The following is a 27245-nucleotide window of genomic DNA, read 5'->3' as shown; positions in this document are numbered from 1 at the left end:
GTTTCATTTATAACAGTCTGTTATTAATACCTTGTCGCTGAATATTGTACAAAGATGGAAGATTTATAATTTAGTCTTGCATGGCGAATACGAGCTGACAGGAACTGGACTAGACTGGAGATAATTTTCAACACACATTTATTTCTTTTAAATCAAAATAAAAGGACTCGTTAAATTTTACTTAAAAAAATGTATGTTCCAAAAAATCTATACAATTATGATACGCTATTATAAAACATTTGATACATAACGATGTTTTAAGGATACAATGTTCGTCGGCTAGGAAAGTAATAATAATGAAGCTCGAAGATGTACGCTACAAGGAAATCATTAATGAAGTAGCTGTGGAGCTAATTAATGTAAGAAAAAGCGAGTAAGTAGGAACATCGTGAGGGAAAAGGTAAGAAAATGACCGGTATGGATCGTTGCAACTCCATTTTTATCCCAGCAAGCATTCAGTCCGCAATCCCAGAGGTGAGCAAATTTACCTTTCAAGTACTGCCAATCACACAGACCTACGTCACAGTTACGAAAACGAACAGGCCCTTCGTTCAAGTAGAACATCACCTTGTAACTCAGCCCATTATCCCGACACCTGTAGATACATATAAACAAACGTAATGCGATTAAAGAATTCTTCGTAGAATTACATTAATTTGATTAAATGCTCAAGTGCGAGTAGTGCAAAAATACTGAAAAATGTTTGTTACTTGTAAAATACCGCTGCTATATTAGCAGCGAACGGAGATATCAGAGATGTTCTCCATTGACGTCTAACCATTTGACGGTAATTGTGATACAATAATGGCATATCGTCCTTTGCAACTTCCAACGACGTCAATAAATTTTGAAAACTGATAACGTCGGTAAAGTAAAAGATACCTCTTGGTTCCCTGGTCACTCGTCCTTCTTCCAAGCTCCTGCAAGAAGATCGAAAATGGCAAGGGTGAAAAATGTTATTCTAGGGGATAAAACATGTTATATACAGACCGAAAATGAGACATCATGTCCTGGACGAGTGGACATCCTAATCGATTATTAATATCTCGCCCATAACCACCTATGTAGTAGTAATTTAAGTCTTCCCTGTATTCCAGAAGACGAAGCTCATCTTTGCTAAAAACTGCGCACCACGTTGATAACCTCGTGATTTGCCAGGATTTTTCGTAACGACACATGTCGTACATTGCGAGTATAGAATCTATAAAATTAGTGAAATGAAATCTATCACACAATTTGGAAAATAATTTCTGGTCATATTTAACCATTCTCTTTTGTAATTATACCTTTGGAAAGACCATATAAGAATCCTAAACGTCTGCTAACATTTTGTAAAAGATTCTGGAACTCTTGCCCATCGTCAAATTGCTTACGTTGCTCGTTATCAAAATCATTACCATCTGAATTTTCATTCCAAACGGTGCATCTTTTGTGAGTCTAGAAAATATATTTCTTATGTAAGTACGAGTCTTCATTATATACCATTATACTGAAATCAATACAATGTCAATTAATTACGCTAAGCAAAGTGTCATTGACCGGACTCATTTCAGGAACTACTGCATTAGGACTACCAAACAACCCTTCCATGAAAGATTCCATGCTGCTTTGCGTCGTTTGACCTTGAGCCGCTTTTAACTAAAATATTGATACAATCTCTATAAATTATAATCTTTTTATTGTAATGTAAATATTTATTTGCCTTGTAATTCATAGAATTGATCTCGGCTGAAACGGGCTGTAAAAGTTCCCGGAAACCACTTTGTATTCGTCTTGCCAAAAGCTTCATGTCCTCGTAACCTTGTCGAGTTAAGGAATCTGCCGAGCTCGTCACGTACGGGTTGTAATTCCATCTTTTTAGGTATTCCAGGTCATTATTACACAAACGTCCATCTACGATAAGGATAATTAGAGCCGTTATACAATTTTTAAGAATTTAATCAGAATAGCTTATAACAAAGGTGTAGCAATAAAAAACCAATACAATGAAAAATAAAACTCACTGCCTCGATTCTCATGATTATGTATAATGTGATTTCTGATCTCAGTCAGATTTAGCAACCCATTGATCTCACTAGGCGTCGGGTAACTCGTTCCATGTACAGAAGTCATCCATACTTGCAGAGGCTCGCAATCTTTGCAATTGAATTTAACGTTTAATTTCAATCAAAGAATGATTTTCTGTTGGATCAGTAGAGTTAAAAACAGTTGCTGTACACTTACTAGGTACCGATTGGTAACCCGTTCTACCGCTGCGCACGAAATCATAAGCTGTTTTCGTGCCCATTAATAAATAAGGGTCCTCTTCTTGCGCGAAGCAGTAATCGACATCGCGTGCTCCGACGTGATGTAGAGTGACAAGAGCCAATAAGAAAAAAACGTACATACTGACAGATATACTCCTTTTATCCAATTGAAGATCTAGTTTTTCTATTTATTCATGTATACCATGTACACTTTTAGTTGATATAGCAACAATTGAACGCAAGAAAGAATATGGTAGGCGCTGACCCTGAAAATACGAGAAGGCCGAGGCTGTTTATGTGATGCGACAGACGATTTCTTATAGTGAAAGTCATAAGGTATAGCGAGTCGAGGGAAGTGTGCGTGCACACGTGCACCTTACGTAAATCATCACAAACTGATTACACAAACGCACTCTGTTGATATTCGCGTCGTTTAGACCGAACGATAATAACTCTCAAATATACGAATAGTCACGTTTTAAAGAGAAAATATAATTATCGTATCACATTTTCAATTTTAACTCTATAGGTTTGATCTTGGAAATTTTCCTTGCAATTATATCAAAGAATCTAAAATCTACGATTATCTCATTTATAGGCGGGGCTAAATAGTAAATTTTAAATGACCGTAGGTAGCTTCTAAGCAATTGGCACTGGCGTACTTTATTTCTTTCCGTCTTGAAATACTACTTGGCCTACTTATCATTAGACTTACTCCTAACAATCCCCATGAAGTTTTAAACGTTATTTATATACTTCCTGTTCCTATTCCATTATGGTACTGTCATCTCAAACAAATCAGAATCATTCTCTCTAATTGCATTATAAAGTGAAATGAAAACTATCTCTATTTTTATGAAACATTCCTGAAATGACCGAGATATAGGGCTATGTATTAAAAAAAAATATGACAAAAATTACAGGAAGCATCGGTCTATTGAATAGCTATATATAGGAAGCGCGGTAAATATTTTGCCGGTACATTGCGAGATGGTCTGCAATGATGCAACTGTGCAGCTATGCGTCCGGTCTACCGATGACGTTATTTTTCTAGGCGTGACACGACCAAGCAGTAATTATATTTATGAAATAAACAAATGCAAAGTTTATTCAAACTGTTCAACTAATTTTTTTAATAAGATTTATTCATCAATTCGTACCATACCTGATCACGTATTAGCTGCCTTTCGCAGTGTTTACATTTATCAAAGAATAATCTGTTCAGTTATAGATTTTCAATTTACCTTACTTATTTCTATCAATGAGAACGACTATAAATACAATTCACTCGCGTATAATGCATCATATTGTGTACAATAAACAAATTGTGAATGTAGCTTTCATTAAATTAGACGTTTAACGAATTATGCGATGAGAAATTAAAGCAATCAAGCAATAAGACCGTTCCTGACTGCGCCTCGTTTCGAACTGGCTACGAATCACTTCGAATCTACTCTTACACAGGTTACACAGTCTACACATGTTAACGTGTAATGGTAGTAGGATGTATGTGCAAGCATTGTGGATACACCTCCACCTCCACATTATGGTATACACTCTTGACTTGGCGCAACGCAGTTCAGTCCCTCTCTCCGGTGCTGGAAGTTGGAGGAGTAACTGTATAAAGGTGGCCTTCCTGCTACCAGGTGCTAGACGAGGATGCTACTATTCTTACTATACGATAATAATTCTCGTATTGCTATGGTTCTACGAGTTCTGCTATTAAAACTAGGACAAAAAGCACTGACAAGAGATCCATTTGCAAAGAAGTAATAAGAGTACAAGAGATATTGCACTTTTGCTGGTGAAAGAACCCGAGAAATAAGAATCTTGACAAAAATCCATAGTGCAGTTGAAGGCGAAAGAACCAAGCTTCTTTTGCAAGTGATTCCAATCGCAGATGCCTTCGTTGCAACCTTCGTAAGTCAGTGGTTTTTCAGCCAAATAAAATGCCACTCTATCCGAAGAAGGTGATTTGCATCTGAAATTCATAGTTTCGTTTATTTCTTCAACTTTGCTTTTTTTATTTAAAGAGAGAGAGAGAGAGAGAGAGAGAGAGAGAGGAGTTCTTACTTATGATATACAGCAACAAAATTTGATGCAAATGGTGTAATTAACGAAGTTCGCCACTTTCGGTTTTCTTGCTCGTTATAATTTGATGCTTTTAGAGGTTTCGAGTCACGTGCTATTTCCATTGCAGCGAGAAAAGTTTGCAAAGTTGCGGAATGTGCAAAATAAAAAATACCTTTAGGCTCGTCGTTTTGCATTGACATTTGCAGTTTCCTAGAAAAAAGGAAGGAAAAGAAATATACGTGATGGAAAATAAAGGAAAAATGAATGTAGAAAAGAGTAATTTACGAAAAGTGGGAGAATAGATCTTTCACTAGTGGACAGCCCAGTCTTTTATTTATTTCACGACCATAGCCAAACTCATAATAGTAAAATAAATCATCTTTGTACTCCATTACCAGCAATTCATCTGTGCTAAACACAGAGCACCATGGAGAAGATTTGTTAATGTTCCAAGCTTGTTCGAATCGACAAGTATCCCACATGAGAATGACGGTATCTAAAACAATTAAAATTCTTTTTTACAGAAAACTGCATTGCACGATCAATTATAATTTACCTCTTGGCAGAACATATGAAAACCCAAGCCTTTGGCTTACGTTTCGTATAAGATTTCCCATCTCTGGACCATCGAGGAATTCATTACCCTCATGATTTTCATAAGTCATATTAGTTTTTGACCAAGTTTCACAAAGTTTATACGGCTAGAAAGAAATCTTATATATTTTTGAAACCATTACATTTACTGTTAATAATAATTTAGCCATACCCTGAGCAATATATCTTCATGCAATGGTAACTCCTCATTGGAGACTGCAGTCCCCGAACCGAAAAGTCCTTCCATAAAAGCCTCCATACTGGTACGTGTACGAGAAGTAGCTGTTGTTCTAAACTATATGAAACTTTTTTGTATCCTTACATTAAAAAGTGTATTAAAAATTGATTATCTTACTCTATAATTTTTTACTGTCACATCACTTGTATTCGCCAATAAAAGTTCAGGGAAATTAAATTTTAAACGTCTTGCAAAATATTCTTCATCTTCTTTGCCCTTCATGGTTAAAAGCTTAGCATCTTCTACTTTTAGGCCTGGATATAGATTCCAGTTCTTCAAATTATTCAAATCTTTTTCACATAGCCGAGCAACTATAAGATATAAATATATGCTTAAAAATTAATCAAAATTTTATTTTAGAACGACAAAGATTATCATACTTTTGTGAACGTAATGGTTTTCCAAAATTTTATCTCGAAAACTAGACAAATTAGACATATCTTTAATCGTACAGGCTCCCGGATAACGCGTTCCATGTCTAGCTAATACCCAAATTTGAACTGGATCGCAGTCTGTTAAAAAAAATCTTATTTATTATTTATTAAAGAAATAATATTTTAATTTTGCTTACCAGTTATTCTCGTGTGACCTATATTTCCATGAACGTAATCATAAGCAGTTTTTGTACCCATGTACAAATACGGCTTGGTATTAGCGGAATAGCAAAAATCTACTTGGCCTGTTTTAATTTGAGTTATCAAGCCAATTAAAACTACCAACGCTTTTAACATTGCTAAATGTCTGAAAGGTAGTAATTTTTTATAGTATTAATTAAATTCTAATTAATGTGGCAAAAGGATGATCGATTTCTTCTATGTACAATTTAACGTATATAGAATATCCTAAAATCGTGGAGACCTCTTGAAAATGGAAAGATTTCATAAAAAATTAATAAGATTCTTTTTGAATTCTTTACAGGAGCTACTTTCTGATTATATCAGTACGACCTTGAAAAACCCTTAAAGTTCAGATGCAGGTCACCTTAAGTTATTCAAAAGGTTTTTGCTATTTTGTATTGTATATTCTTGTAGCTGATCTTGGACATTTTCCAAAACTCTCTGTTCAATTTTTCATTTCATCCAGTTGTTTAAATGATATGTTGATTTGCAATTTTCTATAGAATATTTTATATAAAATTTTTAATCGTGAAATATCTTTTGAAACAACTGGAGAAGATGATAAAATGAAAAGGGATGTTAGAATAGCGCTTGAGGTCAATAATAAGAATATGTAATAAATGATGGAAGATATTCCATCTAAAACACTCAAGTGACTCATCATATGATCTTTAGGGTATTTGGCGAGGTCATGGGCAGCTCCTTTAAAGTACTCAAGAAATGTCTTAATCAGTTTTTATGAAATCTTACTATTTTCAAATATTTAAATATATATCTACAGTTTTGAGACTATTATCACAGTAACAGATTTATACTGTACTAATATATTAACATACAAAAATCAATTTTATCTAGTTTTAATTTTAATATGAGTAAAAATGGCTGTTTATAATGCAATTTTAATAAAATATTATTTCAGTTTAAGAAACTCAGGTAATAAAAATATGAAAATCAGAGAAAATTGTTCTTACCTGAATACAATCAAAGATCAACTTTAACGGGTGTGATATTAATTATAAACGTACCAGAGAAAATATGAAGAAATACAGTACAAAATATTAAGAAGCGTTAATGTACATGTCATAGGTTTTCTTTCCTAAATTTGTATAGACAGACGACGACAATACGGCTAAACTTTTGCGTTAAATATTAATATATAATTAATTTCTTTTTTATATAAAAAAAGCACGGCATTAAGACGAACCGTACGTTCTGATAGCTATTAGAATACTGTTGAAAAGATTTCCATTGCAAAGCATATTAAAAAACCACATGCGTCTTAAGCAATTTATTCATCCACAGACTGCCACAGCCACACATACATATTTGCGTAATTACACACATCCATTACTGTTTTTTTTTCTACTTAACTGTTCTGACTAAAAATAAAAATATTTTATAAAGATTTGCGTCAGCCATGTGTATACATTAACCATTACAAATTTGTTGCAGTTTAGTGGAACAATGGAACTACAATAACAGAACGACGCTTATTATTACTATATATTTATAGATTACCTTTAACTCAAAATCTTAAATAATACGTTTACATAACAATATTTACATAATATTGCAGTATCCGCTAGTTTAATGTTTGGACGAAAAATTTAAATTATATTATTCAAAGTAGACACCAAACACGCAACAAGAAGAAAAAAGCGTTTTGGTCTCGTACGTGAAAATCGAATAGTTGTCTCTCTCTGCGTCCCATAAATATCCAACCAGAGATTCAAAAGATTGGCTTGCCCTTTCGATTATTGTAACGAGCACGATTATTTTATGCCTAAAACAAAATAATACAAGATCGATAATGTATAAATATGATTTCTTATATATTTTCATCTTTTTTTTAATTTTCTTACCTTTCGAAGTTTAACTTTAGAATACGTTTACGTATGTCTGTGGCAACTTTTATACAAAGATTTGGAGATTCCATGGGATCATATATAACATCACAAAGATTGTCTATCATCACTGCTTGCACAATTTTATCTACTGCATCTACTCGAAAAATATTATGTGGTTCTAGTCGATATGAATTTTGGTAATTCGCTACCTAACAAGAAAACATTCTATTCTATAGTTCATTAAGTAGTGTTGAATGTATATGGCTTATTGTGCAATTACCTCATTTCCAGAATGATTTGTTTTATCAACAACTTCATGGAGCAAAGGCATATTGCTTCTTCAACAATTTTAAGTAATCCAAAAAAAAGCCGAAGCACCGATATACGTAAATTAAACTTCTGTAGTCGTGTCTAGATCCTTAGTTACCAAATAACCGGTCGCGCGTTTAATCAATATTTGTTGTATATACATATGAGAGAGGCATATATTTCACAATCTAAACAGAGAGCTTGGACTGAATAAAATAATATACGCATTCTTTAATATGTGACAGAAATGAATAATATTATATTAATTTATTACATTATACATTTTTCACAGAGCTCCATTGCAATAATTTTATTTTGTAAATAATGATCATATTCACCGCTAACATAACGGTTGATAAAAAATTTATCGAGCACTTAAAAATATTACATATCTATGCGTATAATATATACAAATATGTATAAAGTTCTTTTAAAAAGAAATTAAAAATATTGATTTATAGGAACTAAATTAAAAGAGAGCACATGTATGATTGTGTACAAAGATAAATTATATAGACTTTCTTTGGTATCTGAACTGTCTTTGTTAATATTTTGTTATAGTTGTATTATAAGGATATTTCTTCTTCTAGTCAATTCCTGATTAGCAAATTATATTCGCTAAAATCATGCCAAAAATTAAAATAGACTTCTCTTTGAACCAATATTTAAAATTTTTTGATTCACTTCATTTTGTCTTAATTTATAGAGAGAGCAAAATTTCTGACAAAACGAATTCAAAAAATCGTTTTCATATAGAATGGTACATTAGGTTTTATGTTTACTACTTAATTTAAATATCTTGTAACATTAATAATGACGTACTTCTCACATTTCAAATGACTTTAGCTTTATGGAACAACTGGTGTAACACAATAATTTAAAACTATTTGTAAAGATTCTAAGACAACAATTCTACTTCAGCTTGTATATTTTGTCTTGCTTGTTCCTCATATTTATCACGAAACTCTTTAGTTGCAAAAATATTTGGAATTTGAAGGAAATTCTGTAAAACCTTCAGTCTTAAAGCTATATACATCGGTTCACTAAGAAATAAATATTCCCCGCGTATATGCTCTCTATATTCTGCATAACTTTCAGGAGGGGAGCCTAGTACAGCCATATCCAAATCTAAGAAGTAATGAGCATCCTCACCACCAAAGGCACCTCCAACCTTATGAGCTTCAGTACTATGCGTGGAGACTACTTTTAGAAGAGCACATGCTTCCTCTCTTAGTTCTGACTCCTATAAGTATTCATTTAATAATTTTAACAAACAGAGAATGTTTGATAACAAATAATTTATGCTTACTGATGAAACATCAGCTTCATCCATAAAGGAGATAAAATGCTCCAAATTTTTGTTTTCACCATCTAATGCTTTTGGATCATATTCAAAACTATAAGAAATACATTATTTTTAATTACATTCTAATTAAACAATGATTTGTAATGCTATAATTACTCACTTTTGGAAAAAGAGAGCTAAAAGCAGAGCTTGAGGATTCTTTAAATTATCTTTAATCTGATAATAATGACCCAATTTCTCACAAAGCGAATCCAGATTATGGTATACTCGTCTCTCTTCTGAATATGCATTTTTCAATTTATTAAACCATTCCTCGCAAACATCTTCTTTTAATCCATTAGTGGCTTCTTTCCAGCCTTCTTCTAATAAAGCCATTTTTTACTATTAATGATAAAAACAAGTTTAAAATATTACCATTAGCATAATATTTGTACTTTGATACTATCATAAACATTTAAATCATATATATTAACTCACTGCACATGTAGTACTTACAATTTAATAAAAGCAGGAAAAATGTAATTAATATTTGATATAATATCAATTATAAATACATATTAACTCTATAGAAATATCTGTTACTATAAATGGATAAGAGAAGCAAAGAATCAGATATTGTTTGCCTGATAAAATAAAATCCTGCTTCACTTATTGATCGAGTTGCGATCGCGTGCTGTCAACCATATAACAGATGATACGCTTAATTATTCCAGCATCATCCAAATCTTAAAAACTTATAAACGCATATATCTATTCTAAGTTATAAAAATTATTTAAATTGACAACAACAATTACAATGATAATAAAACTAATAAAATATAAGCTTCATTTTCTACGTCGAGTACGGTATTTCAAATTCATACGTAGTTGGCAGCAGTTGGCAGTATACCTGCAATGGCTGCAATAGAGACCGTGCACACCACACAATGATAGCGAAGTGTCAATGTATAACTGTATACGTATAAATAAATTACACTCAAAAACTGCGAAAATTGACCGATAGTTTGCGCTGATAGTATGCATATACACCAATATACATTCTTATCTCACTGTCATTGTGTTAGTGTGCACGGTCTCTATACCCTTACAAAAGATGCAGTAAGAATAAACCGCACCGAACTTTGTGCATAGTAAACAGCAGTAAGTAACGGAACATACCATAAAACAAATAATAAATGCAGGTCAATAAATGCTTAAAAAAAAGCAAAACAGTTCATTTGCCGGCTATCAGCATTCAACATAATGACATAATCAACATTCGTCAGGCGTAAGAAAAAAGAAAAAGCGCGTTAAATTATTAAAAAACACTCGACTTGGATTTTAGTTAACTGCAAAATATATGATACAAACCATTGATCAAAAGAGTTACAACGGTTACATTTTACAAGTGCTACAACCAGAAGAGACTGAATAGTCTGGTCGATCTCAGTGACCATAGAAATACAATTAAAAGTTACAGATTTATAATTTTTACACTTTCATTTTTATTAACTAAGAAATAAATTATTTAGTGAATCTTTTCAATGGTGCGAGTTACATTTCTACATCCAGATCTTGGAATTGGTGGTGCTGAGAGGTTAGTTGTTGACGCGGCATTAGCAATCAAACAATATGGACATGAGGTTAGCTTTATTACAACACACCACGATCCAGAACATTGTTTTACAGAAACAAAAAATGGATCTATACCTGTCACGGTTATTGGTGACTGGCTCCCAAGACATATCTTTGGCCGTTTTTATGCACTCTGTGCTTACATTAGAATGGTGTGTATATTGGATGTGCCATTTAAACCGCTTCAGTGTATGTTCGTAAGAATTCATTTATCTTCGAAAGTGTAGGAGATATTAATTTTCTTGCTTAGAATCACTTAGAATGCAGAAAAAATTTAGTTTAAAATAAGTCCTATGAAAAAAATAACTATCTTTTATAATTACAAAGATAAATATTTTCTTACTGTGTGTTTTCTATCATGCTCTGGGGCAAATTAAGTAATAGATTCTAAATTAAAGATATTTATTATAAAGCAAGTTATATAATATTTATGATTATTCCTTTGCAGTTATATGCAGCAGCATACATAATAATGACTAAGCCAAGACCAGATGTTGTATTCTGTGATCTTGTTTCTGCATGTATACCCATACTTCGATTATTCATTCCATGTATAATATTTTATTGTCATCATCCTGATCAGCTGCTTTCACAGCCTGGTGGATATGCTAAAAAGCTATATCGCTTGCCACTGAATTATTTGGAAGAATTGACAACAGGAATGGCTGATAAAATATTTGTCAACAGTATTTATACTCAAAACGTTTTTGAAAGTACATTCAAAAGAATAAAAAAGAAAACAGAAGTTCTTTATCCATCAATTGATACTGATTGTTTTGACAAAACAATAACATCTTCACTTGAAAAAGTTCTAAATATGAGATTACCTAGAGATAGTTTTGTAATATTATCAATTAATCGATATGAACGTAAAAAGAATGTAAATTTAGCCATTGAAACTGTTGCAATATTAAAAGAATTTTTAACAGAAGAAGAATATAATAAAGTTTACCTTATTGTTGCTGGTGGCTATGATAAAAGGGTGGAAGAAAATGTTGAATATTATTTAGAATTAATTCAGCTAGCAGATGAGCTTCATGTTACTGAAAAAATACATTTTTTACGCTCTCCATCAGATAAGGATAAAATTTCTCTTTTAAAACATTGCAATGTTTTAATATATACTCCAGCAAATGAGCATTTTGGAATTGTCCCTTTAGAAGCTATGTATATGGGAAAACCAGTCATAGCACATAGCTCTGGTGGACCTAAAGAGTCTATAATTAATAATAAGACTGGTTATCTAATAAGTGAGGCTACAGCTGAGGCATTCGCTATTAAAGTAGCTATACTTGTGCAAGATAAACAATTAGCTGAAGAATATGGTTATAATGGTAAAGCTAGATTTAACTCAGTATTCAGCTATGATACATTTAGTCACCAATTATTTGTGGCAATTGGAACTTATAGAAGACATAGGGAAAATAAGGAAAAGTAGGATAAAACTAGATAATTCTTTTATACCGTGATACCCATGTGTTTTGTATATCAGCAAAAAAATCTTGTTAGTACCCTATTTTACCTTACTTTTCCTTAAATTTGAATAAAGCTAATTTAATATTGTTCAGAGAAAAATGATTATTAAATTTTCTATATATATATATATATATCTATCTATTTATATCTACAAAATTCAAAAGCAGATTATTCCATTCTGTTCTGTCCAGTCAAATATCTCCAAAACTATTGATCTTATAAAAAAAATTCTAAAATAAAAGTTGTATGGCTTATAGGGGGATATTGTTTTTTATTGCTGGTTTGAGTTTGGTTAATCAGTTAAAGATCGATTCAATTTTTTAAACAGTACTCCCTATATTTTATTATATATTCTAGTATTTCATCTGAAGAGCTTTGCAAAACGCTATGAATGTACCATTTAACCTAAGCGTTTATGTGAGAATTTTAATTGGAAATCTTTTGTATAAGAAATGAGGCCGCGAGTGTATGCATTGCAAAGCAATCGGCTTACTATTTTAGCCAGTACATGTCAATGGACAAATTTAGAAACTTGAATCTCATAAACATTTGAGTTAACGGGATCCCTCACGCCTACTTTATCGACAGTTCAAGTCAATAACAATTCGTTTAATAAAAGTAAAATGCGAAGCAAATTGAACAATCGGGCGTTTGTTGGACAATGTGCCAGTCCTAACGAGTCAAACGAACTTAAAAACACTCAAATTAGTTGCAAAATAACGCTGTACCATTGTGCCGCGTTCTTGAAGAGAGGTTACTTTTGGTTATTTCCACTTCAAGAACGCGGGACAGTGGTACAACGTTATTCTTCATCCGATTTGAGTTTTTTTAAGCTCGATTGACTCGTTAGAATTGGCACCTTGTCATAAAGAAGCCCGTTTTTGCAATTTGCTTCGCATTTTACTTTTATTAAACGAATTGTTTATTGACTTGTACTGTCGGTAAAGCACGCGTGAGGGATCCCGTTAAATAGTACATGTATATGTTGTTTTCAAAAGCACATGAGATTAATTACAATAATATGCCATAAAAAATAGGAAGTGCTCTCTGTACGCAGTTTGTATCAATATGCGCGTATTTTCTTAAAATCGTGAATAGATAGTAAGAATGGAGTACAAAAGTATTAAGCCAAATAAGAGTTCCATGGATAATAATGACAAAAGTAAAAAATTTCACCAAATAAGTGTGCTTACCAAATGCTTTGGTTTGACGATAATTATTGAAAGGATCTTCAACTAACCAACCAAGGTATAAATAACCACATACAAAATTTTGTCCCCTTCGAAACAATAAAACTGTTGTTTTTATAAGCAGTATCAGTACATACACGAAACTGAAGCTTAACACGGTTTTAGCTAAGATCAATTATTTTACTTTAATTAACCTTCAATACAATGCTTAGCTCAGTCTTCGCCTTAGGTATTTTCTAAGCAAAAATTCGATCTTAGTTTGGTTTATGTTTTTACAGAATAATTAATTTCTAAAATATTTGGCTGTGAGCGAATTCAGTAGGAATACCCTGTACAATCTGTTTACTTAAAGTGTACTAACTGTATTTTTTACATTGTCAACCTATATACAAAATTTTGATTAATTTACTGAAAGTGCAGACAATATAGGTAAAAAAAAATCAATCCTCATAATAATAATACTAATTTGTTATAATTATTATGTATTTTATGATATTTAGTGTGTAAAAAGGTATTGGATTCTTAAAATGTCTCAAGAACTAAATATCCTGTAAAATACATATAGGTTAAGCTCTTAACCAATATTCTAAATTAATAGATTTTTAAAAATAAGTACAATAAATATTCTGAGAGAAATGTTTTTTCCTAAAATACTTGTATAAGTATTAATTGCCCTTATAAAAATGTTAATTTTATTTATATATTTACAATAAAGCAAAATGAAATTAGAAAATATTATAAGTCTTTTTAATATTACCATAACACTCTAAACATTGGTTGAATAATTTTATTATATAGTAATTTATCTTAACATATACTTACAAAATATATTTTGCCTATTAAATAATCTACTAATCTAACAATTGTAACATATCTAACTTTTCACTAGAATAAAAACCCGCTTTAACCTGTCTTCCACCGAAAAATCGTCCATTTAAATCCACTACTGCTTTAATAGCACTTTCTATTCTTTTAAATTCTACAAAAATTCGAACTGCTTCTTCAGGGTTTGCTTCTGGAATTTCATGTATAATGACTCTTGCTACATCTCCATATTTAGTATTGCACTCATCCTTTACTTCTGGTTCAAGATCTTCATCAACCTCTCCAGGGCCAACCATATTACGGAGTAATACAACCTTTAATTAAACATCAAAATGAATATTTTTTCTTGAATTTGAATATAAGGATGATAATATAACATATTATTTACTTTGCTAGGTGATTTCATTATTTCTGTTATACTAGGCTCTTCCTGAGACTGTAGCTGAGTTTGTAGCATTTGTGCAGGTGGTGGTGAGGCAGTTACTGGAGGTGGTGGAGGCATGAGTTGTTCTCGTTCACTGACTATTCTACCACCACGTTTACTTGTTTTTTCCACTTGAAGGGCAACTGACATGCCTTGCTCCTTTTTACCAAGCCCTTGTCCTTCTTTAAAGCCATACTTAGCCATTATTTTTGCAGCAACAGATGAAGTAGCATATCCCATATTTGGTGGTCGTGTAGCTGGTGTAGATACTTCAATCGATTCCTGTAAAGATGGTGGGGGTGCTATTGCTGCGCCCCCTACCACACCTCGAGATGTAGGTGTCCTTTCTTCATCTCTTTCAGGAACAATCATTGTGTTATTAGCAGTAGTCTAAAAAGGGATTTAAGGTATTATGTAAAGAAATATTTTATCTAATAAAGGAAAAAAATTGTTATTAAGTACTTGGCCATCATCAAAACGTGTATTATCACGTCTACGTTTACGTATTTCATTATCTTGTTCATGTTCCCTGTCCCTCAAATCACGTAATTCTTTGACAACTTTTTCATATTCATTAGGCCATGTTGGATCATATTCATTAGTAACATTCCAATCAAATTCCCCTCCAACACCAATACTGTTTCCACCACTGGTACCAATATTTGATATTGAATTGCCTTCATCTTCCCTTTCCGGGTCTCGATTTGATTTTGATTTTAAATCAATCACCGGCGCTAGAACTGCTGTAGCCTTTCTGTATTGCTCACGTTTCGGCTAAATTTGATAACATTATTACAAGAAGAATGAGAAGTGAACAGTAAATTGAAACTTAAAAATAGACTTTACCTGTGTCGTTGCAGCTTTCTTTAACTGCAATTGGGATTGTAACAATTTAATTCCAGACGACCAGCCTGCCACTTTCTCAGTAGTTCGATGCTTATCAAAATCATCATATAATGACATTGTTATTTCTGCAATACAAACTCCGATAGTCATAAACCCCAAACAGAGATGAGGGAGGCGGGCCACGAGAGATTGCTCATGGCGTGTCTACAATTCTACATACACTGTTCAAAACTAAATCATATACATACACACACTTGTCTACAAATAATACTCAGACGGTGGCGCCACCATTTCCGATGCAGCTTAATTAGCAAGAACATTCGTTCGTGTATGTACAACCAATGCCAGGTATGGCTTTTTCTAATGTTTCGATGCATTTAGGAACTGCTTTTAAAAGACACCAGCGCTCTTACTATGTAGTACTAATACGTGCGCCTATGTATTCGCTATGTGCACACCTACACATTGGTAGTCAGGTAAGAATGTGTAGTGATGCATATGCATAATATCAGCGCTGACTGTCGGTAAATTTTGTCATTTTTGCCGGACTTTTTTTGTTTATGTATATTGCTACACATTCTTACCTGACTGCCAACGTGTAGGTGTGCACATAGCGAATAACTCATCCTCACTTATCTCGTATATACACAAGGGGAAATTAAATCATATGTAGCTCAGGCATCAGATAGTGTAGTAATGAATTAAATAATATAATTCAACCCGGGAAAGAAAACTATAGTATAATTAACGGGAATCCGTATACCGACATTACATAGCGAAAACTATTCCGCATGCAACGTCGTCATTTGTTGACGGATTGTAAAGTTATTACAGGTTTTTGAAAATGCCAGAAGCTTATCTACTAAGTTACGTTAGGAAAATTAACAAAAATTGAAAAAAAATTTTTTGTTTAAATAAATATATTAACATTATTGAGAAACAACAATTAAATCGCAAAATCCCCCAACGTACTTTACTAGATAATGTTCATACGTTTCCAAAAAGTCCACAAAAATGCAAATCTGTCAAGAAATGACGATGCTGCATGCAAAATAAATAATGGAAGAATTTCGTGTTGGCGACTTCCCGAACACGAAATTCTTCCATTATTTATTTTGCATGCGGCATCGTCATTTCTTGACAGATTTGCATTTTTGTGGACTTTTTGGAAACGTATGAACATTATCTAGTAAAGTACGTTGGGGGATTTTGCGATTTAATTGTTGTTTTCTCAATAATGTTAATATATTTATTTAAACAAAAAATTTTTTTCATTTTTTGTTAATTTTCCTAAAGTAACTTAGTAGATAAGCTTCTGGCATTTCCAAAAACCTGTAATAACTTTACAATCCGTCAACAAATGACGACGCTGCATGCGAAATAGTTTTCGCCCTGTAATGTCGGTATACGGATTCCCGTTAAGGTGTGGTGTGCTCTTGGCACTTCTACAAGATTCCCAAAGATCAGAAAATTAATTCGAATCATTTACTAATCGGAAGGGATCTTGTAGAAGTGAGCCCCCCCACCACGACAAGGTGGCACACCGTCGGGGAGGGAGGCGGCGCCGCCTCACCTGAAACAAAAAGAAAACAAAAATATACTTGAAAAAACGAGTATTCAACCCGAAATGTGGAAGGATTTTCAAAGAAAATATTTCCACATTTCAGATTCTAATTAGGAATTTCAAAGACAGACAAAGATATAAATTAATAAAGCATGCTACAAAAAGTGAATGAATAGAGAAACTAACTAAATTGTTACTTCTTTCTAGCTGTTAATAGAAAAGCTTCCTCCTCTCGAGCGTGAATGTTAATTCACACAAAGGTCAACCAGATCATGACTGATGCTCTCCTCAGTGACTAATTACCCTTACATTCTTTGTCCCTTGGTGTGGATCCGAGTTGTCACACGAAGAACTACTACGTCGAGGAAACGATTTACACATCAATAAAGATGGACCCCTATTAGGTGAACTTAATGAGCCAACGTCGAGAGTCCACAAGGACAAAGTAAGTAAGGGTTGATAGTCGCTGAAGGAGGATCAGCCCGAGCCAGTTGACACTCGAGAGTCCACTTCTCAATAAACACCTGTACTTGAATTAACAATGAATGAAAATAATAAGATTAAATTTATCTATCCTTGAAATTATTTAAATAAATGTGGACTTAAATAAACGGACTGGTAATTAAGCCGTACTCGTTGACAGCCTTGTCCTACAAGAGTCCTTCCTAAAACATAAAATAAATTAAACAAGTATGAGAAATAAAAAAATAAATTATTTGCCAGTACGTCCTCTCCCGATAATGTCCCGATTCCAAGTGAGGGTTTGACTTGGTCCAACCCAGGATGGCAATGGCGCATGATTAGTGTTGGATTTATGTCGATATTGAGAAAATGCGGTCACTATCCATGGCTCTCTCCCGCTCCAACTGAAACAGAAAGAAAACAAAAATAAAATTGAAAAAACGAGTATTCAACCCGAAATGTGGAAGGATTTTCAAGGAAAATATTTCCACATTTCAGATTTTAATTGGGAATTTCAAGGACAGACAAAGATATAAATTAATGAAGCATGCTACCAAAAGTGAATGAACAGAGAAGCTAACGAAATTGTTACTTCTTTCCAGCGGTTAGTTGAGAAGCTTCCTCCTCTCGAGCGTGAATGTTAATTCACACAAAGGTCGACCAGATCACGGCTGATACTCTCCTCAGTGACTAATAACCCTTACTTTCTTTGTCCCTTGGTGTGGATCCGAGTTGTCACACGAAGAACTACTACGTCGAGGAAACGATTTACACATCAATAAAGATGGACCCCTATTAGGTGAACTTAATGAGTCAACATCGAGAGTCCACAAGGACAAAGTAAGTAAGGGTTGATAGTCACTGAAGGAGGATCAGCCCGAGCCAGTTGACACTCGAGAGTCCACTTCTCAATAAACACCTGTACTTGAATTAACAATAAATGAAAGTAATAAAAGTAAATTTGCCTATCCTTGAAATTATTTAAATAAATGTGGACTTAAGTAAACGGAGAGTGTTTACTTCCTACTCCTTGGTAGCCTTGTCCTACAAGCGTCCTTCCTAAAACATAAAATAAATTAAACAAGTATGAGAAATAAGAAAAGAATGTATTTGCCTGTATGTCTTCCTCCAACGACGGCTCGATTCCGAATGATGGTTTGACTCACTCCAACCCAGGGTGGCAATGGCGCATGATTGGTGTCGATTCGTTATAGGGTTTATATCGTTATTGGATACGGGGTCACTATCCATGGTCCTCTAGCGCTCGACCTGAAACAAACAAAAAAATTAGAATAAATTTGGAAAAAAACGAGTATTCAACCCGAAATGTGGAAGGATTTTCAAGGAAAATATTTCCACATTTCAGATTCTAATTGGGAATTTCAAGGACAGACAAAGATATAAATTAATGAAGCATGCTACAAAAAGGAATGAATAGAGAAACTAACTAAATTGTTACTTCTTTCTAGCTGTTAATTGAAAAGCTTCCTCCTCTCGAGCGTGAATGTTAATTCACACAAAGGTCAACCAGATCATGACTGATGCTCTCCTCAGTGACTAATTACCCTTACTTTCTTTGTCCCTTGGTGTGGATCCGAGTTGTCACACGAAGAACTACTACGTCGAGGAAACGATTTACACATCAATAAAGATGGACCCCTATTAGGTGAACTTAATGAGCCAACGTCGAGAGTCCACAAGGACAAAGTAAGTAAGGGTTGATAGTCGCTGAAGGAGGATCAGCCCGAGCCAGTTGACACTCGAGAGTCCACTTCTCAATAAACACCTGTACTTGAATTAACAATGAAGGAAAATAATAAGATTAAATTTATCTATCCTTGAAATTATTTAAATAAATGTGGACTTAAATAAACGGACTGGTAATTAAGCCGTACTCGTTGACAGCCTTGTCCTACAAGAGTCCTTCCTAAAACATAAAATAAATTAAACAAGTATGAGAAATAAAAAAATAAATTATTTGCCAGTGCGTCCTCTCCCGATGATGTCCCGAATCCAAGTGAGGGTTTGACTTGGTCCAACCCGGGATGGCAATGGCGCATGATTAGTGTTGGATTTATGTCGATATTGAGAAAATGCGGTCACTATCCATGGCTCTCTCCCGCTCCAACTGAAACAGAAAGAAAACAAAAATAAAATTGAAAAAACGAGTATTCAACCCGAAATGTGGAAGGATTTTCAAGGAAAATATTTCCACATTTCAGATTTTAATTGGGAATTTCAAGGACAGACAAAGATATAAATTAATGAAGCATGCTACCAAAAGTGAATGAACAGAGAAGCTAACGAAATTGTTACTTCTTTCCAGCGGTTAGTTGAGAAGCTTCCTCCTCTCGAGCGTGAATGTTAATTCACACAAAGGTCAACCAGATCATGACTGATGCTCTCCTCAGTGACTAATTACCCTTACATTCTTTGTCCCTTGGTGTGGATCCGAGTTGTCCCACGAAGAACTACTACGTCGAGGAAACGATTTACACATCAATAAAGATGGACCCCTATTAGGTGAACTTAATGAGTCAACATCGAGAGTCCACAAGGACAAAGTAAGTAAGGGCTGATAATCACTGAAGGAGGATCAGCCCGAGCCAGTTGACACTCGAGAGTCCACTTCTCAATAAACACCTGTACTTGAATTAACAATAAATGAAAGTAATAAAAGTAAATTTGCCTATCCTTGAAATTATTTAAATAAATGTGGACTTAAGTAAACGGAGAGTGTTTACTTCCTACTCCTTGGTAGCCTTGTCCTACAAGCGTCCTTCCTAAAACATAAAATAAATTAAACAAGTATGAGAAATAAGAAAAGAATGTATTTGCCTGTATGTCTTCCTCCAACGACGGCTCGATTCCGAATGATGGTTTGACTCACTCCAACCCAGGGTGGCAATGGCGCATGATTGGTGTCGATTCGTTATAGGGTTTATATCGTTATTGGATACGGGGTCACTATCCATGGTCCTCTAGCGCTCGACCTGAAACAAACAAAAAAATTAGAATAAATTTGGAAAAAAACGAGAATTCAACCCGAAATGTGGAAGGATTTTCAAGGAAAATATTTCCACATTTCAGATTCTAATTGGGAATTTCAAGAACTGGCAAAAATGGTATTTAATACGAAGATTCTACCAAAAACATACGATTATAAAAAAAAAAGGGAAAATGGTATTTGATTCTAGTTATTAATTGAGATGCATCTTTCTCTCGAGAGAGTGAACGTTAATTCAATTGAGATGTGCCTTTATTAGTTGAACTGGACATGTGGGAAGATAGAATATCCGTGGAAAATGAAGTTGAGGTGATTCCCTTTATTTTAAAAGGAATTAAGGAACCTGAAAATGATACCCTACCTAATACCGAAAACTATAATGACTATCTAATTCACAAAGCTAAAGAGCCTACATATAACGCCAATCTAAACCTAATGAAAAACAGAAAATACGCGCAAAATAGAAATAGACGATACGGAGGATCTGAAACACATTAAAAACAAAACAAGAAATGATTTTAACCGAAGAATGGCCAACTGTAACCTACTGATACGTTTTTGGTAATTCTTTAGTTAATAAAAAAAATTTCCACGGTTTTACCCGTGGGACTCACTCATTCAGCGAATTCCCAGCCATAATTCATACATATTCTGCGATAACACCGAAGATGGGAATGGTGATGTTGATGGCGATGATAATGGCGTTTATGATGACGATGGAGATGAGGACGCTGACGTTATGCACTCGCGAAAAAATGATTTTTAAACGGCACTGCGCGAATTCTTTTTAAGGTACAATTCTTGCGACAACCGCACTACGCGACAACCGCACTACGCGACGAGCACTTCACGACTGACACTACGAGACTCGGATTATTCAAAAGGCACTACGCGACGCGATTTCTTTTTAACATACACTACGCAGGAGAACCGCACTACGCGACGAGCACTTCACAACTGACACTACAGACTCGGATTCTTAAATCAGCAGTGCGCTACGCGATTTCTTTTTAACGAACACTACCGGGACAAACGCACTACGCGACGAGCAGTTCACGACTGACACTACAGACTCGGATTTTTAAAGCAGCTGTGCGCTACGCGATTTCTTTCTAACGAACATTACGCGAGAGAACCGCATTACGCGACGAGCACTTCACAACTGACACTTCGAGACTCGTATTTTTAAATCAACAGTGCGCTACGCGATTTCTTTTTAACGAACACTACCGGGACAACCGCACTACGCGACGAGCAGTTCACGACTGACACTACAGACTCGGATTTTTAAAGCAGCTGTGCGCTACGCGATTTCTTTCTAACGAACACTACGCGAGAGAACCGCACTACGCGACGAGCACTTCACAACTGACACTTCGAGACTCGTATTTTTAAATCAGCAGTGCGCTACGCGATTTCTTTTTTCCGAACACTACCGGGACAACCGCACTACGCGACGAGCACTTCACAACTGACACTACAGACTCGGATTCTTAAATCAGCAGTGCGCTACGCGATTTCTTTTTAACGTACACTAAGCAGGAGAACCGCACTACGCGACGAGCAGTTCACGACTGACACTACAGACTCGGATCTTTAAAGTAGCAGTGCGCTACGCGATTTCTTTTAAACGTACACTACGCGGAAGAACCGCACTACGCGACGAGCAGTTCACGACTATCACTACAGATTCTGATTTTTAAATCAGCAGTGCGCGACGCGATTTTTTTTAACGTGTCCTATGCGGGACAACCGCACTCCGCGACAAACACTTATCGACTGACACTACGAAACTCGGATTATTCAAAAGGCACTACGCGACGCGATTTCTTTTTAACGTACACTACCGGGACAACCGCACTACGCGACGAGCAGTTCACAACTGACACTACAGACTCGGATTTTTAGAGTAGCAGTGCGCTACGCGATTTCTTTTAAACGTACACTACGCGGGAAAACCGCACTACGCAACGAGCACTTCACAACTGACACTACAGACTCGGATTCTTAAATCAGCAGTGCGCTACGCGATTAGTTTTTAACGTACACTACCGGGACAACCGCACTACGCGACGAGCACTTCACAACTGACACTACAGACTCGGATTCTTAAATCAGCAGTGCGCTACGCGATTTCTTTTTAACGAACACTACCGGGGTAACCGCACTACGCGACGAGCAGTTCACTACTGACACTACAGACTCGGATCTTTAAAGCAGCTGTGCGCTACGCGATTTCTTTTAAACGTACACTACGCGGGAGAACCGCACTACGCGACGAGCACTTCACAACTGACACTACAGACTCGGATTCTTAAATCAGCAGTGCGCTACGCGATTACTTTTTAACGTACACTACCGGGACAACCGCACTACGCGACGAGCAGTTCACGACTGACACTACAGACTCGCATTTTTAAAGCAGCAGTGCGCTACGCGATTTCTTTTAAACGTACACTACGCGGGAGAACCGCACTACGCGACGAGCAGTTCACGACTATCACTACAGATTCTGATTTTTAAATCAGCAGTGCGCGATGCGATTTTTTTTAACGTGTACTACGCGGGACAACCGCACTCCGCGACGAACACTTATCGACTGACACTACGAAACTCGGATTATTCAAAAGGCACTACGCGACGCGATTTCTTTTTAACGTACATTACCGAGACAACCGCACTACGCGACGAGCAGTTCACGACAGACACTACAGACTCGGATTCTTAAATCAGCAGTGCGCTACGAGATTTCTTTTTAACGAACACTACGCGAGAGAACCGCACTACGCGACGAGCACTTCACAACTGACACTTCGAGACTTGGATTTTTAAAGTAGCAGTGTGCTACGCGATTACTTTTTAACGTACACTACCGGGACAACCGCACTACGCGACGAGCAGTTCACGACTGACACTACAGACTCTGATTTTTAATGCAGCTGTGCGCTACGCGATTTCTTTTTAACGTACACTACGCAGGAGAACCTCACTACGCGACGAGCAGTTCACAACTTTCATTACAAATTCTGATTTTTAAATCAGCAGTGCGCTACGCGATTTCTTTTTAACGTACACTACGCAGGAGAACCGCACTACGCGACGAGCAGTTCACGACTGACACTACAGACTCGGATTTTTAAATTAGCAGTGCGCTACGCGATTTCTTTTAAACGTACACTACGCGGGAGAACCGCACTACGCGACGAGCACTTCACGACTGACACAACGAGACTCGGATTATTCAAACGGTATGCGCGACGCGAATTTTATTTCAACGTATACTACGCGGGACAACCGCACTCCGCGACGAACACTTATCGGCTGACACTTCGAAACTCGGATTTTTTAAACGGCACTGCGCGACGCGAATTTTATTTCAACGTATACTACGCGGGACAACCGCACTGCGCGCCGAACACTTATCGATTGACACTACGAAACTAGGATTTTACAAACGGTATGCGCGGCGCGAATTTTATTTCAACGTATACTACGCGGGACAACCGCACCCCGCGACCGACAATTATCGACTGACACTACGAAACTCGGATTTTTCAAACAGCACTGCTCGGTGCGATTTTTATTTCAACATATAATACGCGGGACAACCGCATTCCGCGACGAACACTTATCGACTGACACTTCGAAACTCGGATTTTTCAAACGGCACTGCGCGACGCGAATTTTATTTCAACGTATACTACGCGGGACAACCGCACTGCGCGACGAACACTTATCGATTGACACTTCGAAACTCGGATTTTTCAAACGGCATTTCGTAACGCGAGTTTTATTTTCAGGTATACTACTCTGGAAAACCGCACTCCACGACGAGCACTTATCGACTGACACTACGAGACTCGGATTTTTCAAACGACACTCCTCGACGTGATATTTTTAAACGCGCTCTCTCACTCTTTAGTGAAGTCGCTAACCGTAACAGAAATAAATTATTGCATGTAATTTTATAGAGTTAATTTTAATTTATTTAACTTTAATATAATTAAAGTAAAACTGGCAGGCTTTAACAGTCTTTGAGGCTTCTGTCTTTATTCGCTGCAGCACTCACACACACATACACAATAGACACGCTCCGCACTGACTGTAGTCACAAAGTTTCTATTTATTACGCGAATTATACACAGATAAAAGCTTTTATTTTCATCACACACTGCATTCATTACTATATATTCTATTAAAATATCCCAACTGCATTGCTTAAATTTCCCTCTTGACATAATTAAATATGCGGAAATTATATAGAAAAGTTAAGTTTAATTTTTAAACAATTTATCGTCACCAATGCCAAATACTTATAATTGCACAAAACTATTAAAAAATTTTAACCAGAATTTTAAATTTATTTAGAAATTAATAATAATTAATAAAATCTTAAATAAATTTAAATTGTTTGTATAAAAATAATAAAAGCTAATTCAATTTATTTAAATTTTATAAAACGCGGCACAATTTTATTAATATTATAAAATAAATAGCTCATATGTGATGAAAATAAAACATTAAATTATTTTTAATCGCGACTAATTTAAACTAAATGTCAGTACTCAGTGGTTACGAAAAACTACAACGCGGGATCCACTGACGACCGGTACGCGGATAATTGATAACTGAGTTGATGTACCCGCTACGCGAGAGGGTTATGCGGAACAGGTATCGCTTATTGTGGGCGGGTTAATTAGCAATCGCACCTGATTGGTTGCAATTTGAGATATTCCGCAAATCAGTTGCGACTGCTATCGGTATGAGTAGGATCTCTTTCACCAACTTTTAAAATGATTATTTTGCCAAGTACGGATTCACCATTTTTTCGAAAATACTTATGCTAATACATTGCAATGTTAAAAATTTTATATCACATGGCAAATTTAGCGTTTTAAAAGCCAGTGAAAAAGAATCTTAACGAGTAGTACCTGTCCCGGATGGTATTTTTTTGATGCGCGAGTTTCAGTTTATCTATCAAATTTCCGCGTATGAGTTGTCAGTAAATCGCGCTGTTTCTTTTTATAATCACTGACATTTATTTCGCATTAGTCGCGATTAAAAATAATGTAGTGTTTTATTTTCATCAAATACGTGCTATTTTATTATTATGTTAATAAAATTTTACCGCTCTTTAATAAATCTATGTAAATTTAATTAAAATAAATTATTTTGTTACAGTTTAATTAATTTTAAGTAAATTTTCATTCATTATTATTGATTTTATATAATACAATAATTTAATGGAATACTGTATGTGATGAAAATAAAAGCTTTCATTTGTAAAAAAAGTGTAATAATTAGAAAACTCGTAAAAATTATCAGTGTGCAGCACACGCGTGTGCGTGTTTAGTGCTTGCACGATTAAAAGTAGAAGACTCAAGGACTCTCTTAACCCATAATTCTCATCATTTTATTTTGAAGTTAAATGAACTATAAAATTAACTCACTACAGTTTAATAAAATAATATTTGTTATACATTAGACAATCTTATTCTAAAATGAATGCGCGTTTAAAAATTCCACGCCGTGTAGTGACATTTAAAAAATTCGTGTCACGTAGTGCCGTTTAAAAATAATTCTTTTGTAAGTGAATATCGTCATTATATATACTGTTTTGCAATTAATTTACAATAAAAAATGTGGTTAATAAATATTTTAAGACATCTGCATGTTATAATAAATGATGTTCTGTTAAACAAATGTCTGCATTTATACTATTTATAGTTCCCGCTTACATCTGACGTGTATAACGAAATTTACCGACTCTCAGGCGAAGTCTTTTATAAGTTTTTTTAATAGTGTATAGACACTGTGGAAAATTGATCGCCGTCTTTGAAATTCGTAGAGAAAGTACGAAGTGAAGTTAACTGAAAGGTCGCCGAATCAATTTCCTATGGTGTATGTAGTGCACACTGCACAGTGGGAATTCAGTGGAAAATTGAATCGTGTGTGGTTCAGCTAGCTTCACTCTGTAATTTAACATGGAAAATGATTACTATACACTATTGGGATCTGACACGTGGGCGGAGTCTATATATATAGATAAATAAAAAAACGAATATGGCGCATGAAAGCCTAAGTGTCTAAATGTCTATTGAAATTACAGGAGGGTTATAATGATTTCGATGGAAAATATCTGTACAAACTTTTCTCCCAAATTCAAAAGTTTTAAGGTTTTCAATAATAAATTGCAATTTATTGAAAAATATCCATAAGAATCAATGTAAAACCAGGGCTTCCTCTGCTTTCATTTTTTACCGCTGGGAGCGCTTCAACTATGTCAGATCCCAATAGCTGAAAGCACACACGATTCAATTTATAGTTGTAGTATATACATACGAACGAAGCAAGCGAGTGAGTTAGGTGCGCGAAGTAAAAGCGCTGGTCTTTTTAATGCGATTCCTAAAAGCATCGAAAAATTATGGGAAAGCCATATGTAGTATGCCAGTATACTGAAAACCTATATTTTATGTGACATACATTGTAAAGTTTTAGTACTCGCAGCTAATAAGTTTAATAAACGAACGCAGCCATAATATGCTTGATGTCATTCATGTATTTCATGTCAAGCCGTCAACGATGTCATTGATGTCAAGCATGTCGA

At 35.0% G+C, this 27245-nt stretch overlaps 6 protein-coding genes across 11 annotated transcripts; 1 reads left to right on the top strand and 5 right to left on the bottom strand.

Annotated features, from left to right (window-relative positions):
* Nucleotides 1-121: 121 nt before the first annotated feature.
* Nucleotides 122-3923, bottom strand: LOC136774744 (multiple inositol polyphosphate phosphatase 1-like). 2 transcript variants are annotated; one of them, XM_066729200.1, is made up of 9 exons: nt 3412-3923; nt 2224-2512; nt 2004-2135; nt 1703-1893; nt 1519-1638; nt 1287-1437; nt 991-1201; nt 711-920; nt 122-595 (listed from the first exon to the last, which is right to left on the bottom strand). In XM_066729200.1, exons 2-9 carry the CDS (start codon nt 2384-2386, stop codon nt 355-357), a joined length of 1419 nt encoding a protein of 472 aa, XP_066585297.1. In that variant the 5' UTR covers nt 2387-2512; nt 3412-3923; the 3' UTR covers nt 122-354. The 2 variants fall into 2 exon arrangements, with proteins under 2 accessions (XP_066585297.1, XP_066585298.1); XM_066729201.1 differs by having other exon boundaries at nt 3491-3923.
* A 51-nt stretch (nt 3924-3974) lies between these two features.
* Nucleotides 3975-6978, bottom strand: LOC136774743 (multiple inositol polyphosphate phosphatase 1-like). 2 transcript variants are annotated; one of them, XM_066729198.1, is made up of 9 exons: nt 6740-6978; nt 5723-5892; nt 5532-5663; nt 5269-5462; nt 5086-5208; nt 4876-5020; nt 4605-4815; nt 4320-4529; nt 3975-4227 (listed from the first exon to the last, which is right to left on the bottom strand). In XM_066729198.1, the coding sequence occupies exons 2-9, from the start codon at nt 5880-5882 to the stop codon at nt 3975-3977; spliced, it is 1428 nt and encodes a 475-aa protein (XP_066585295.1). In that variant the 5' UTR covers nt 5883-5892; nt 6740-6978. The 2 variants fall into 2 exon arrangements, with proteins under 2 accessions (XP_066585295.1, XP_066585296.1); XM_066729199.1 differs by having other exon boundaries at nt 6794-6978.
* Nucleotides 6979-8062, bottom strand: LOC136774748 (dynein light chain Tctex-type protein 2-like). Its single transcript, XM_066729206.1, has 3 exons — nt 7896-8062; nt 7631-7824; nt 6979-7551 (listed from the first exon to the last, which is right to left on the bottom strand). Exons 1-3 carry the CDS (start codon nt 7944-7946, stop codon nt 7386-7388), a joined length of 411 nt encoding a protein of 136 aa, XP_066585303.1. The 5' UTR covers nt 7947-8062; the 3' UTR covers nt 6979-7385.
* A 171-nt stretch (nt 8063-8233) lies between these two features.
* LOC136774747 (uncharacterized) lies at nt 8234-10123 on the bottom strand. The gene is made up of 4 exons (XM_066729205.1): nt 9726-10123; nt 9391-9611; nt 9234-9321; nt 8234-9167 (listed from the first exon to the last, which is right to left on the bottom strand). Exons 2-4 carry the CDS (start codon nt 9603-9605, stop codon nt 8823-8825), a joined length of 648 nt encoding a protein of 215 aa, XP_066585302.1. The 5' UTR covers nt 9606-9611; nt 9726-10123; the 3' UTR covers nt 8234-8822.
* A 222-nt stretch (nt 10124-10345) lies between these two features.
* On the top strand, nt 10346-14148 carry Alg2 (alpha-1,3/1,6-mannosyltransferase Alg2). Of its 3 annotated transcripts, none has more exons than XR_010822800.1 (3): nt 10346-10996; nt 11293-13568; nt 13789-14148. XR_010822800.1 is itself a non-coding variant. In XM_066728657.1 (3 exons), exons 2-3 carry the CDS (start codon nt 10994-10996, stop codon nt 12280-12282), a joined length of 993 nt encoding a protein of 330 aa, XP_066584754.1. In that variant the 5' UTR covers nt 10346-10806; nt 10899-10993; the 3' UTR covers nt 12283-14148. The 3 variants fall into 3 exon arrangements, 2 of the variants coding, with proteins under 2 accessions (XP_066584754.1, XP_066584753.1); XM_066728657.1 differs by having other exon boundaries at nt 10346-10806; nt 10899-10996; nt 11293-14148; XM_066728656.1 differs by having other exon boundaries at nt 11293-14148.
* Nucleotides 14149-14259: 111 nt separating this feature from the next.
* On the bottom strand, nt 14260-15844 carry Spf45 (splicing factor 45). Of its 2 annotated transcripts, XM_066728660.1 has the most exons (5): nt 15826-15844; nt 15606-15730; nt 15222-15533; nt 14724-15149; nt 14260-14649 (listed from the first exon to the last, which is right to left on the bottom strand). In XM_066728660.1, exons 2-5 carry the CDS (start codon nt 15720-15722, stop codon nt 14362-14364), a joined length of 1143 nt encoding a protein of 380 aa, XP_066584757.1. In that variant the 5' UTR covers nt 15723-15730; nt 15826-15844; the 3' UTR covers nt 14260-14361. The 2 variants fall into 2 exon arrangements, with proteins under 2 accessions (XP_066584757.1, XP_066584756.1); XM_066728659.1 differs by lacking the exon at nt 15826-15844 and having other exon boundaries at nt 15606-15816.
* Nucleotides 15845-27245: the final 11401 nt, after the last annotated feature.

The sequence above is a fragment of the Prorops nasuta genome, unplaced genomic scaffold (genome assembly GCF_024137725.1).
Source record: "Prorops nasuta isolate Cenicafe-Biocafe unplaced genomic scaffold, Cenicafe_Pnas_1.2 PNAS00006, whole genome shotgun sequence".
Taxonomy (NCBI): Eukaryota; Metazoa; Arthropoda; class Insecta; order Hymenoptera; family Bethylidae; genus Prorops; species Prorops nasuta.
The sequence above is the reverse complement of the archived record's forward strand: the minus strand, read 5'-3'. Positions and strand labels throughout refer to the sequence as shown.

Excerpts from the sequence above, each read along its gene's own strand:
- Spf45 (XM_066728659.1), bottom strand. The coding sequence starts at position 15,755 with ATGACTATCGGAGTTTGTATTGCAGAAATAACAATGTCATTATATGAT. Across the intron at positions 15,534-15,605 it reads AGAAAGCTGCAACGACACAG|CCGAAACGTGAGCAATACAG; the intron begins GTAAAGTCTATT and ends TATCAAATTTAG. Across the intron at positions 14,650-14,723 it reads TAATGAAATCACCTAGCAAA|GTTGTATTACTCCGTAATAT; the intron begins GTAAATAATATG and ends GTTTAATTAAAG.
- LOC136774743 (XM_066729198.1), bottom strand. The coding sequence starts at position 5,882 with ATGTTAAAAGCGTTGGTAGTTTTAATTGGCTTGATAACTCAAATTAAA. Across the intron at positions 4,816-4,875 it reads TTCATATGTTCTGCCAAGAG|ATACCGTCATTCTCATGTGG; the intron begins GTAAATTATAAT and ends TAATTGTTTTAG. Across the intron at positions 4,530-4,604 it reads GATCTATTCTCCCACTTTTC|GAAACTGCAAATGTCAATGC; the intron begins GTAAATTACTCT and ends CCTTTTTTCTAG.
- LOC136774747 (XM_066729205.1), bottom strand. The coding sequence starts at position 9,605 with ATGGCTTTATTAGAAGAAGGCTGGAAAGAAGCCACTAATGGATTAAAA. Across the intron at positions 9,322-9,390 it reads TTAGCTCTCTTTTTCCAAAA|TTTTGAATATGATCCAAAAG; the intron begins GTGAGTAATTAT and ends TATTTCTTATAG. Across the intron at positions 9,168-9,233 it reads ATGAAGCTGATGTTTCATCA|GAGTCAGAACTAAGAGAGGA; the intron begins GTAAGCATAAAT and ends GAATACTTATAG.
- Alg2 (XM_066728656.1), top strand. The coding sequence starts at position 10,754 with ATGGTGCGAGTTACATTTCTACATCCAGATCTTGGAATTGGTGGTGCT. Across the intron at positions 10,997-11,292 it reads TCTGTGCTTACATTAGAATG|TTATATGCAGCAGCATACAT; the intron begins GTGTGTATATTG and ends ATTCCTTTGCAG.
- LOC136774744 (XM_066729200.1), bottom strand. The coding sequence starts at position 2,386 with ATGTACGTTTTTTTCTTATTGGCTCTTGTCACTCTACATCACGTCGGA. Across the intron at positions 1,894-2,003 it reads TAATCATGAGAATCGAGGCA|ATGGACGTTTGTGTAATAAT; the intron begins GTGAGTTTTATT and ends TCCTTATCGTAG. Across the intron at positions 1,438-1,518 it reads TCAATGACACTTTGCTTAGC|ACTCACAAAAGATGCACCGT; the intron begins GTAATTAATTGA and ends TATATTTTCTAG.
- LOC136774748 (XM_066729206.1), bottom strand. The coding sequence starts at position 7,946 with ATGCCTTTGCTCCATGAAGTTGTTGATAAAACAAATCATTCTGGAAAT. Across the intron at positions 7,825-7,895 it reads CAAATCATTCTGGAAATGAG|GTAGCGAATTACCAAAATTC; the intron begins GTAATTGCACAA and ends TTTTCTTGTTAG. Across the intron at positions 7,552-7,630 it reads CTAAAGTTAAACTTCGAAAG|GCATAAAATAATCGTGCTCG; the intron begins GTAAGAAAATTA and ends ATTTTGTTTTAG.